Source organism: Euprymna scolopes, chromosome 34, assembly GCF_053919585.1.
Source record: "Euprymna scolopes isolate OS-2025 chromosome 34, ASM5391958v1, whole genome shotgun sequence".
Lineage (NCBI taxonomy): Eukaryota > Metazoa > Mollusca > Cephalopoda > Sepiida > Sepiolidae > Euprymna > Euprymna scolopes.
The window spans coordinates 71,109,517-71,123,179 of NC_136515.1; the positions used below are offsets into that span (position 1 = coordinate 71,109,517).

A 13,663-nucleotide genomic window follows, 5' to 3' on the forward strand; every position below is an offset into this window, starting at 1 on the left:
CTCAGAGAGACAACGAGACCGTGAGTCAACGACTAACCAGCCAACACCTTCTCCAGGGATGGCCTCCCCATGACTATATTAATGGACTGTATGTAGATATTGTATATACTTTCTTGCTATCAATATATCTGTTCTTTTTTACTTTTGTGTTGTAGTTATTTATTCCATGTGTTCAGTCGAGTTTCAACAATATATATATTTATATATATATTTATATTTTTTTCAAGATGTCTTTTAACATGTTTTATTAATCATTTGTTCATATATATATATATATATATATATATATATATATATATATATATATATATAAGAGCAAATAGTTAATAAAACATGTTAAAAAACACTTTGAAAAAGAGTTAAAAACATATTTAATCTGAAAAGGAAACACTTAATAAGTGGATAGTCCTTAATCTGCGGAGTTTCGAAGAAATATTTTCCTTCTCATCAGAGGGTAGGAATTAGCAAAATGCGGGATCGGATTTTGCATACAAAAGTATTTGATGAAACTGCAAGTAAGTCATAGATCTTACTTGATAACAAAAAGTGAAGCAGAGGGAATATGGTGAGGAAGAAGGCGATTTCACGTGAATGGATAGTCTGGTGAAAGGTAAAGTATCCAATGACAGTAAAATACTGACCTTCAGTGAGCATCCATTCTTGGCAGTAGTTCGGTTGTGGCGGTAAGTGCAGCAGATTAAATTGGTAAATCCCTCCAACTATGGAAAACGCACGCAGATCAACAACCTCATCAGGTTCATCGAAATCTTCATATTCCACACACACTGAGGACATAAAATAAAGGAAACTATAGTAGTAATAGCAGTAGGAGTAGTTGAAATAGTTGTAGTAGTACAGGGTTGAACAATAGAATTATAAAAAGAAAAGATGAAATGATTCCATTTCCGTTTGATGAAAACCGCTTTTCTTTTTTTTTTGTTGCAGACCATCTACTAGTTAACCAGTTGTGTACAAATCCCAAAAGCGATAGGAGCCTTCTATCATGTCTGAAAGTGACACAATGTTCAACGAGTGAGATCAGAGATGCACCACTCTACCACTCAAACTCTCTACCGATCCAAGTTATGACAACAGGACCATTGCCAACACCCTTAAAATACATTACTGGATTACCACGATTAACAGAGACGTGTCCAGGGTGATAAAAACAAAGTTTCCGGCCATAGTTATGGTCTTTGGTGTGGTTTCAAGTGAGAGCCACATCATGCCATCTCACATCTTTGAAGTCAGCTTGAAGGTCAACACCTAAGTGTACCTGGGTGTGCTGAAGAATGTGAGGGTTCCCTGGTGTAGACCCATTTAAAATTATTGTAGACCCATTTAAAATTATTGTAGACCCATTTAAAATTATTGTAAACCCATTTAAAATTATTGTAGACCCATTTAAAATTATTGTAGACCCATTTAAAATTATTGAAGACCCATTTAAAATTATTGTAGACCCATTTAAAATTATTGTAGACCCATTTAAAATTATTGTAGACCCATTTAAAATTATTGTAGACCCATTTAAAATTATTGTAGACTCATTTAAAATTATTGTAGACCCATTTAAAATTATTGTAGACCCATTTAAAATTATTGTAAACCCATTTAAAATTATTGTAAACCCATTTAAAATTATTATAGACCCATTTAAAATTATTGTAGACTCATTTAAAATTATTGTAGACCCATTTAAAATTATTATAGACCCATTTAAAATTATTGTAGACTCATTTAAAATTATTGTAGACCCATTTAAAATTATTGTAGACTCATTTAAAATTATTGTAGACCCATTTAAAATTATTGTAGACCCATTTAAAATTATTGTAGACTCATTTAAAATTATTGTAGACCCATTTAAAATTATTGTAGACTCATTTAAAATTATTGTAGACCCATTTAAAATTATTGTAGACCCATTTAAAATTATTGTAGACTCATTTAAAATTATTATAGACCCATTTAAAATTATTGTAGACTCATTTAAAATTATTATAGACCCATTTAAAATTATTGTAGACCCATTTAAAATTATTGTAGACCCATTTAAAATTATTGTAGACCCATTTAAAATTATTGTAAACCCATTTAAAATTATTGTAAACCCATTTAAAATTATTGTAGACCCATTTAAAATTATTGTAGACCCATTTAAAATTATTGTAGACCCATTTAAAATTATTATAGACCCATTTAAAATTATTGTAGACCCATTTAAAATTATTGTAGACCCATTTAAAATTATTGTAGACCCATTTAAAATTATTGTAAACCCATTTAAAATTATTGTAAACCCATTTAAAATTATTGTAGACCCATTTAAAATTATTGTAGACACATTTAAAATTATTGTAGACCCATTTAAAATTACTGTAAACCCATTTAAAATTATTGTAGACCCATTTAAAATTATTGTAGACCCATTTAAAATTATTGTAGACCCATTTAAAATTATTGTAGACTCATTTAAAATTATTGTAGACCCATTTAAAATTATTGTAAACCCATTTAAAATTATTGTAGACCCATTTAAAATTATTGTAGACTCATTTAAAATTATTGTAGACCCATTTAAAATTATTGTAGACTCTTGAAAATTATTGTAGACCCATTTAAAATTATTGTAAACCCATTTAAAATTATTGTAAACCCATTTAAAATTATTGTAGACCCATTTAAAATTATTGTAGACCCATTTAAAATTATTGTAGACCCATTTAAAATTATTGTAGACCCATTTAAAATTATTGTAGACTCATTTAAAATTATTGTAGACCCATTTAAAATTATTGTAGACCCATTTAAAATTATTGTAGACCCATTTAAAATTATTGTAGACCCATTTAAAATTATTGTAGACCCATTTAAAATTATTGTAGACCCATTTAAAATTATTGTAGACTCTTGAAAATTCAGTATGTTATTGCTATGCATTTAATGAGATGATTGACCAGTTTTTTTTATGATTTCAGGCCCAAATAAACAGCTGCAACCCTGGAAGAAAGAGTGATTGGAAGTAAAGCTATTCTTTATTTTACATACCTGGAGTTGGGGGAAATGGGAACTCTTGCACTTCCTCATCGTCATCGTCTTCCTTTTCAGTATTACTTGACTCATCAATAGTGTCATCATTGTCTAAAAGGCTTAGTGGATACTGTTCCTGAAGATTAGTGAGTAATTCCTGTGAATAAACAAAGTTAATAAAGTAAATCACAAGCGGTCATCGTGAATCGAATGATATATACAAACATTGATCACAATTTTTAGGGTCCTGGATATGGCCTAAAACTATATCCGATGGTGAGACCCCACCTTGCGGGCTTTGAGGAGTGTGGAGCCACCCTTTAATCGCCATTGTTCTCAGGTCCACTCTGACCCGGAGTGGTAGTACCTGTTAGGGTCCCAACTATGGGTTAAATAGAATCTACGTAAAAAAAAAAATATATATATACTCCATTAAAAATCGTTCCTCAAAATAACTAGATTTGGCATTAAATAACCTGAAAAAGCTTGATATGCCGTAAAACAAAAACAACCAACCAACCCAATTTTTAGATAATTGAGAACCATAATTATTTTTTTTTGTAAATATTTATGAAACATTGCATGTCTTTACTATTTAGTGAGTTAATTTTAACAAATTGGAGCGGGACCTAATTTTTCTTTTCAGCATATGTTGTCCCCCTCCTCCTCCCTTCGATCACTATTACTTCCACAAGCAATGCACGAGTTATTCCTTCCTGAAGTTACTACTAGTTGAATAAGTAAAGCAATCACAACTACTTAAAGAAGTAATGCATAAGTTATATCCCACTGCTATCACTACTACTTGATTAAGTAAAGCGTGAGTTATCTTCCCCTGTGATCAGTATTACTTGAATAAAGTAACTGTTTGCGATCACTACCTGAAATAGTAAAGCATGAGTTATCTTCTCCTGTAATCAGTATTGAATAAGTATGAGTTATGATCCTCTGTGATCAGTATTAATTTATAAGTACAGCATGAGTTATCACCCATTGTATTCACCACTACTTGGTTAAGTAATACATGAGTTACCTTCTCCTGTGATCACTAGTACTTAAATAAGTCAAGCATTAGTTATTTTTCTTTGCAATCGATACTATTTACTAAGTGCTGTGGTGGCACTCACTCATTTACATATGTGGATAATATTACACATAAATAGCAAGACTCGGTTAGTCTGAGTGTGTGTTAACCAGAAGCCACCGAAGGCCGAGCTGAGAACAAATATGTTCTCCAGCCAAGACTCTCTTACTTGACAACCATTATGTAAATATACTGTAAATATACTTTTCCTAATACACTTCTTATTGATCTACCTTTGTTTTGTTGAGTCTCCATTTGTATTTCCTTATACGTTATTTGGTTCAATCTGTAAACATAACAGTTGGCGACGAAGATAAACATCAAACATAACACTAAGTAAAGCATGAGTTATCATCCCTGTAACTACTAATACTTTCATAAGTAAAGCACGAGTTATCACCCCCTTGCAACCACTACTGCTTCACTGGTGAATCAGTTATGTCGTCCACAATCTATATAATTTTAAGCTTGTTCTTACCATAGTTAGTCTGTACATTCTGCTTTGAAAAAAAAAGGCCAAATATAATTTTTGAATGCCAAACTGCTTTAAAAAATAAAAATTTGCAAAATTTGGCTTTAAAAAGATGAATCTGCCAACCCTGGGCAAAAATATAAGAGTGGCCTCCGTTTGATGTAGCCTGCACGAGCCTTTTTTAAAGTCTCACACGCAAACATGCGTTCACATTTCAAGCTTTATTACTTGTTGCATACATACGCGCACGCAAACATACGCGCCCACGTCCACACATGTACATATATTCACATTCGCATACATGCACTCACATTCACGTGTATATACACACACGCTAACGTACACACATGTACTCACACATGTGCACACATATGCACGCATGAACAACGTCACTTCCGCTTTCAAAGGAAATACACACATGCGCAAAAGACCACCGGAAACGAGTATAAAAGAAACAGACATTAGCGGCTTCCTCCTTTTTGAGACTAGCCTCCTAGGTGTTTGGTCGCCGTGCTAGCCGTCGCCATTTTGGCAGGCGCGCACACACGCGTACCTCACACCACTTTCTACTATGTGGGACAAAACGCTAACCGACCGTATGTGCACATTCTCACTCTTTCTCTCTCTATCTACTACTGGTCCCTGAGAACACCTTCGCGTAGCTGACTACTAACTGACGTCAACTCTCATATCTTCTTCTTTGTCTACACGCTGGACTATCATTCCAATTTCCACTACAACACTCACTTCTCTTCCCATGCGCGAACAAACGATAGTGACCCGAACTTTAGATGAACACACATTTCCTTTTCTTTCTACAACATCAGTCCCGCAATGAACATTGGTTACACTCTTGCGGACATGAACACATGTTATATGTAAAACATTCATTCTTTCAACAGTAAATAAACGACACGTTTATCTCATCCATCAATTGAGTTTTTGTTTCCTTCAATTCCATTCGTTTCATTATTTTCTTGTGGCGAGCTAAGGTATTTTATATCCTAATCTCCTGCAAGTAAATGGGCATTACCCATTAAAAAATCAAGACGGTGACTTGAGAATTTGTGGAAATTATAAAATAGGGGTGAATCATAAAGTCTACGCCGACTTATACCTTATTCTGAATGTGGAAGTAGCTTTACATAAACTTGCTGGAATGAAAGTATTTTCGAAGATAGACCTAAAATCAGCTTACCAGCAAATACCTATAGATGAAAATTTTAAAGAAGTGACGACCATAAACACACCTATAGGCCTGTTAAGCTGGAAAAGGATGCCGTTTGGCATAAAAACGGCAAGTGCAATTTTTCAAAAAGCTATTGAAAATGTAATAGGAAATGTTAAAAATACCATCTGTTATCAAGACGATATTTGTGTTGGAGATTTAAATGAAGATGATTTAAAGAAAAAAAACTGAAAATATACTGAACCGGCTAAGAGACGCAGGCATGACAGTAAATACAAAAAGTGTGTAACCAACAGTAATGAAATATCATCCTGGTCCGTTACAAGCCTCATTTCTGAATATCATTACGGTAATATTGTTGTAACAATGTGAGAAGGGAGCTTGTAGAAATTTCAACATGCAGTGGTTTGTCACCAAAGAAAGAAGTCAGCTAAACATTATGTAAAAAAGAGGGAACAATCAAAAGAAACAGGGCAAAAAAAAAAATTAAAAAAAAGGGAACAATCAAAAGAAACAGGGCAAAAAAAAAATTAAAAAAAAAGGAACATTGTCTGCAACGAGGTGCTGGACTGAAAGAGTAAATTAAAGATTGTTCCTTGCATTGAACTATGTAGCACAATATTACTTTCTGATTAATTATTAGCACTTATTAATTTATCTCAATTGTTTTTTTAAAAAAAAAAAGCTATATTTAATGCGATCCCTGCTCTTCGTGCTTTTGAATCAATTCTTAATATTCAATAACAAACGTTTTATTTAGTTTCAATCTTAGCGTTCTTCTTTCATTAACATTCAGTTTCTCTTTTTTGTAAAGATGTCAACAACAGCTGAAAAGCCCGCTTCTGCTAGCCAGGTTGTTGGAAAGCATAATATGTTGAGTTCAACTAACTCATAAATTTGTGGATTTGTTGATTTTATTTCAATATATCTAAAAAACCTTAATCTCGAACTCTTCTGGACAATTTTGAATTTTCTTTTAAATAAAAAAGTTCTTGAACTACTTAAGGTTCCATATATCTTCAGGTTCAAAGTTTGCTTAATCTTGAAACCACAGTGGATAAGTTGTGTTGATGAGTTGCTCATATCTTCTCTCGAAATCTTTCTTCAGGCCTTTCAGATGTTCAGCACATTCTATGATACATTCTGGACTTGAGTTTATGTTATTTAAATTTTAAACAATGATAGAGCTTGATACAATGATAGAGATAGAAGTTGTGTTTTCTAATATTTCAACTTATTTATAAAACCTTTAATCTTTTGTGAGCAAGTGACAAGGTCAGATTTCTCCTGATGAGATGATGTCCGAAAGGGCTCTGGAGAGATTTCCGCTTATTTTCAAATGTATTCATAAATTCTGTACCTCCAAACACACACACACACACACACACACACACACACACACACACACACACACACACACACACACACACACACACACACACACACATATGTATGTATATATATATATATGTATATATATATATATATGTATATATATATATATATATATATGTATATATATATATATATATATATTGAAAACAATATAGCTGACGAGAGCCTAACATTATTTACCATTAACTGGTCCCCTTTATGTTAGACTTGAAACCGACGGTACCAATGTTTTTCTGGTCTTCTGTACAGTTTTAAATAAATAAATATTAAGCTCTTATATTGAAAATTTTTTCTTTGTAATCGAGCACTTTGCTGAAATTCTTTCCCATAAAACAGTATATATATATATATATATATATATATATATATATATATATATATATATATATATATATATATACACATTTTAGTGGACTTAAATTGTTTTAAGTTAAGATATAAGAAATTATTTTTTGATAACCAAATCAAGCTGTGAACCACCAAAATTCTTTTATGGACTATGTTGAACATCACTGCTATAAATTCACTGCTTATAAAAGCCCGGAAGCCACTAAAGGATAATAATAAAAGAGGGTCAGGTGAACAACACTACAATGATCGGTTATGGTGGAAATTAGGTAGAAACTAATTATTTAAGAGGACAGCTTAACAAGAACTTGTTTATGTTGAACTCGAAAACGACCATGTTATAGTCAGCTGGGAAGCAGCTCCATGGTATTGCGTTCCACAGACGAGCACTTCTGGGGAAAAGCTTTGCTCATGGAATTTCAGACACAGATATAGAGTAAAAGAAATAAGATAATGGTTATAGCTAGGCGAGTGTCTGCCACAATTGTTTTATGGGACCATCACGTGAAGCTCAGTCGAGTACTTGCCTTGAAAAAAATGATAAAGAGATAGACTAGCACCATCTCTTCTGTGAGACAGAGGTGTTAAGGAGGAGAAAAGGAGATTGCTCACTAGATTTCAAAGTCGGGTTTGTCCTATGACCAGCCAGGAAAGGATTCTCTGAGTAGCTTCTCGCCAGATGTTGCAACAGTACTGCATCTTAGAATGTATTTGGCTCTTATACAGGTAAAGGATATTTTCTGGAGTGGTAGAATGATGCAACCATTTTTCTGGTAACCTTGGCGACGGATTTGATGTAAGTGTTCCATTTCAGATCAGGAGCGAAAGTCAATCTTAGAAACTTGTCAAAGTAATGTGTTTCCTCAAGACAAGAGCGATTCATTTCAATTTGGGCCAAGTAGAGATGAGAAAATTGAAGGGGTTGTGCCTATCTATTACCCATGGGATGGAGGGAGCTGGCCGTGTCGTGCAAGAATGTAACAGTCTTTCCACAGACATGGAGACACTAAATTACACTTCTCGGAAAATGATCAGGTTTCAACGGAACCATGTTAGCGTAGAGTTTGCGTAGGTTATAAGGTTGGGAAATGAGGTAGACAGAAAAAAAATAAAATAATAAAAAATAACAAAACGAGAAATAAATTGAAAAAGGTAAAAAAAAAAGTGGGAAACGATGGATTAAGGAGATGGAAGCACCTAGCCTAAGGGCATCTGAGGCAATTTAGTGTCTAAGATCAAATGAGTATTTTGCGAAATTGTGTGTGCAAATGCATCTCTCACCACAGTTGCGATACTTTCATCTGTATTGTCCATATCTCCCATCTCCCCTTTTTCCAATTCTTCCAAAGCGATTTTGTCTTTTAATTCTGTCAAACAATTAAAACATCAAAATATTAAAATTAAAGTAATTTGTATATTTATTATTTTTTTTTTTACGGACAGTTATTTTCATCTTCATAGTTATCGCTATTTCACCACGTTTCAGCCAACTAATCCTCTGGCCTTCTCCAGGTGGTTAACTGCAATGACATAAGAATGCTGAGTCTTGTAACTGTATCCACAGTAATTACTGCTTTCCATAGTTGTTGTTGTATTATCACGTTTTGGCTAACTGATCCTCTGGCCTGCTTTGGGTAGCACATTGGATAGATGCGTTGAATCTTTATGGTTCCAGCTGACTGTTGTCTGAAGATAGCGGTTTTAATCTTACCCAAAGCAGGCAAGAGTATTAGCTAGCCAAAACGTGGTGAGAGAACGACAACTATGGAAGGCAGTAATTACTAGGGATACAGTTACAAGACTCATCATTTTTATCCTGCAGTGGTTAATGACCTTAAGAAGGTCAGAGGATGAGCTGGCCGAAACGTGGTGAAGCAACAATAACCATGGAGATGAGGATAACAGTCCGCAAAAAATGGATGCACCAATTATGAAACCTCATCTCAAAGGATTAAAATATATATATACATATATATATATATATATATATATATATATATATATATATATATATATATATATATATATATGTATGTATATGTATAAGGAATGTAAAAATACCAGCGGTGGTTGACGTTATGTTTTGAATGTTTTTCAAAACATATATATATATATATATATATAAAATGGGATAAGAAATTTCAACGAAAGAAAGATGTATATTTAAATAAGGGGGTGGTCACCAACAATGTGTATTTTTTAACATTATTTTATTATTATTATTATTATTATTATTGTAATAATGTTTTTAAATCATTGAAATTGTTTCTAACGCGTTTCAGACGTTCTGTGAAGCGTCCTCTTCAGAAATGATTTAAATTCTAATCATTTTTAATACTTTCTGAAGAGGACGCTTCACAGAACGTCTGAAACGTGTTAAAAACAATTTCAATGATTTAAAAACATTATTACAATGATCTAAACATAATTTTCCATGAAAAACCAAAACACGGAATAATAAAATAATGTTAAAAAATACATATTGTTGGTGACCACCCCCTTATTTAAATATATATATATATATATATATATATATATATATATATATATATATATATATATATATATATATATATGTACAAAAGTAATAATTTATGAAAATATTATCAAAATATAAATGGACTGAATTATCAAAACATTTAAATATCATTAAATTAAAATATTAAAATATCAATATATGCAAATATTAAGATAATCAAATATCAAAACAGCAAAATATTAAAATGCTAAAATATAAATATATTAAATTAATCCTATGTTAAAATATATTTAACTTGCAAAATATGATAATATTCAAATATTCGATGTTAAAATATTAAAATTGCAAAATATCATAAAATGCAATCATTCTAATATTAAAATATTAAAATATTCAGCAAGGTAAATTGTCATTTGGAATGTAAAGGGCTACTACTTGGGATCGTGTCTAACAGTGAACTGTGGGAAGTTGGGCAGCAAAATGTCTGTTTACAGTACATTTAAACTTCAGCAGGTTAGTATAGTCAGGGAAGCAGGAAACAAGGAAGGGATTCCAAAGTCTAGCCGTCTGAGGAAAGAAACTATAAAAGTAAATGGCTTTCCAGCATCTAGGAACCATAATATTGAAGGGGTGCGATTTTGCTGGTTTTTGGGTCAGTCGAAAGTATTAGGTTGGTGCAAAAATAATGCCGTTTTTTGACGTTCAACTTCATATAAAAAACGACATTATTTTTGCACCAACCTAATATTTACATCAGGGGTGCACAGTTGCTATGAGTTCATCAGAGCACATTCATTAAAACACTTGTTAATAGACACAGAAATGCAATGTTGCAGTGATGTGACAGGTGGGACGTATTAGATTTGAGACTCTTTTTGGACTTTGTCTAATAGTGAGAGACTAGTGGTAGATACAAATAGTATTTGTTTTAGCCCCTTACACTAAGTGGCTTCTTTTCTTGTCTGAAGCGATTACAAAAAAAAAAAAAAAAAATATGCAGCAGACCAAATGTAGCAACAATACTCCATGCATAGCAAATTGTGGCTTTGTAAAGATATAAGATATTCTCTGGTGAGTGAGGAATTTTCTAGCGCAGTAAAGATACCCCACCTTGTTTGCGGCAGCCTTGGCAATGTCCTCAATGTATTTGTTCCAATTCAAGTTGCCTGTGAATGTTAAGCCGAGGAGTTTGAAAGATAAGCTTTCCAGAATGGTCATTGCAATTGGAGGTTTTGAAGATATTTTGTTGTTAAAAAGAAAATAAAAATGATTATTTTTAGGTTGGTTGGTTCGGTGTTTTTGTTTTACGGCATATCAACCCTTTTCAGGTTATTTAATGCCGAATCCAGTGATTTTGAAGAAAATTTTTTAATAGAATATATTTGTTGTTTTCAAGTCGGTTTCTATTTAACCCATAGTTGGAACCCTAACAGGTACTACCACTCTGGGTCAGAGTGGACCTGGGAGCAATGGCAATTAAAGGGTGGCTCCACACTCCCCAAAGTCCACAAGCTGGGGCCTTACCATCGGATATAGTTTAAGGTCATATCCAGGACCGATTATTTTTAGTAGCATTAAATGCTACCACCCACTTATGGCCCATTCCACTACCGACTTAAGGTCTTTTTCTAACATTTCCCTTGGATATGTGTACATTTGTTTTTCCCTCATGTCTATTATAGAGCATGGTGCCTTCAGCAAATGTACTCATCTCGGATACAATTTTATTAAAAAAATTTTACAGTTATTTCACCCCAAACAAGGTGCAGTGATACTTGGACGTAATATTTGGGATCAAATCTATAGGGATACTATGTAAAAAGTTAAGCAGTAAGATGTCTGTTCACACTACACTTGATTTTCTGCATGTCAGGACAGTCAAGGAAGCAGGGGCCCGGAAGGGAATTCCAAAGCCTAGCAGTTTAGGGAAATAAGCTATTAGAGTAGAAAGCTTTCTGGCATCTAGAGATTTCTACAGTGTAGGGGTGGGATTTTGCTGCTTGTCGGGTTAGTCGGGGGTATTTTTTCAAAGGGGTACACGTGCCTTGAGTTCATTGGAGCACACTCCAAATTAACTTATAAATGCAATTTGCTACAATATTTACCTTCGACCTTCTTTCTCACGCTGTAGGACCGAGATCTTGGGGAATAATTGTCAAAAGTTGTGTACAGGAGTCGGATGGCGCAGTGTGTCAGGGCCAGAACTTTGGGGATTTCAAAAGTGAAATTAAGTTCTTTGAATTCAAAATGTTTGATTCTACAAAAAAAAAAGAAAAAAAATTAAAAAAAGAAATGGAAGAATCTCAATCTTGGAAATTTTGTGGTTGTAAAAAAAAATTAGAAAGATGAATGATAGAAATAATGTGTATATATATAATAATACTTTATACAAGGCAATACAGTGCAGGAGTGTAAGGGATAAACACGAACTGAATCACATTAAGAGATGCTAGCAGGACCTGTCTCTGTTGAAAAAACTCAGATACTAGATAATTCCCTGTATCTAAATTAGTTTCCTTCATATATTTTTGTTTTTCTCAATGCGCCTTTGTATAATTTGTAACCACTTATATTTTGTGTATGAATTATGTGCACATACTTTTATAATATACCGCTTCACCAGAAAAAAAAATTTCTATACTGATTTAAAAAACGTTACAGCTTCATTAACTAGATATGAGTACAATTGCTTTGTTCCATTACTGGTATTTTTATTTATAATAGTTCTCTGCATATGTTTCTCTTTATTAGTCTTATACCAATAAGGGAACACCTTAGTGCAAAATATGCATAAAAAACATGTGATTTAATTATTATTTAACTAGTGGGACCTGTGGAAATTCCACAGGATACTCATTCATATATAATATATTGATGTTGGCATTCTGTAGATGTTCTGTGCTGATTTTTATACATACATTTCAAGACTCTCTCATTATCTCTCTCTCTCTGGTAATTCAGTCAGACAGATGGAAATCAGATCTGAGACAGACCCTCTCATTTACCACATCAGCTTAGGCACTTCCTGTTGCTGTGACGTTACTGCTGAGACACATAGATGTTACAACTTCAAATTAGAAGATTCCATTTTTACCAATTTTTAACATTTCCAAATGTGTCTTTTCAGCCCGATTGCTTCTTGCGTACACTTGAGGAAAAATAGTGCCTACTATTGTCTCTGTTGAAAGCAACTCAGCTACTAGATAATTCTCTGCATCTAAATTAGTTTCCTTCATATATTTTTGTTTTTCTCAATGCGACTTTGTATAATTTGTAACCACTTATATTTTGTGTATGAATTATGTGCACATACTTTTATAATATACCGCTTCACCAGAAACAATTTTTTATGCTGATTTCAAAAACGTTTCAGCTTTATTAACTAGATATGATGGCAAGGGAACAACTCACTACAAAATATGCATAAAGAACATGTGAATAATTATTATTTAACTAGCAGGACCTGTGGAAATTCCCCAGGGGACTCATTCTTATGCAATATATTGATGGTGGCATTCTGTAGATGTTCAGCATAAATGGAGACACTCTGATATTATTGTAGCTCTTTTGTTAAAACTGTAAAAGTATTTATCCAAGGTAGCAAAGGTGCCCAGCGTAACCAGGTCGTAAAATATGCTTACATATGATATTTTAATTCTTGCA

The 13,663-nt window shown here is 32.9% G+C and overlaps 1 protein-coding gene across 3 annotated transcripts in view; it reads right to left on the minus strand.

Annotated features, from left to right (window-relative positions):
• The window catches only part of LOC145259282 (dynein axonemal intermediate chain 7-like), a 76,325-nt gene that overhangs the window by 29,214 nt on the left and 33,448 nt on the right, over positions 1–13,663 (minus strand). For all 3 annotated transcript variants that reach the window (XR_013864149.1, XM_080117148.1, XM_080117147.1), the window contains exons 8-11: positions 12,106–12,257; positions 8,803–8,888; positions 3,052–3,190; positions 642–785 (exon numbers count right to left, since the gene is read on the minus strand). Coding sequence is in view for 2 of the 3 variants with exons in the window: in XM_080117148.1 (XP_079973274.1) it covers positions 642–785; positions 3,052–3,190; positions 8,803–8,888; positions 12,106–12,257 (521 nt within the window). In the remaining variant the exon portion in view is untranslated. The remainder of the gene's footprint in view (positions 1–641; positions 786–3,051; positions 3,191–8,802; positions 8,889–12,105; positions 12,258–13,663) is intronic.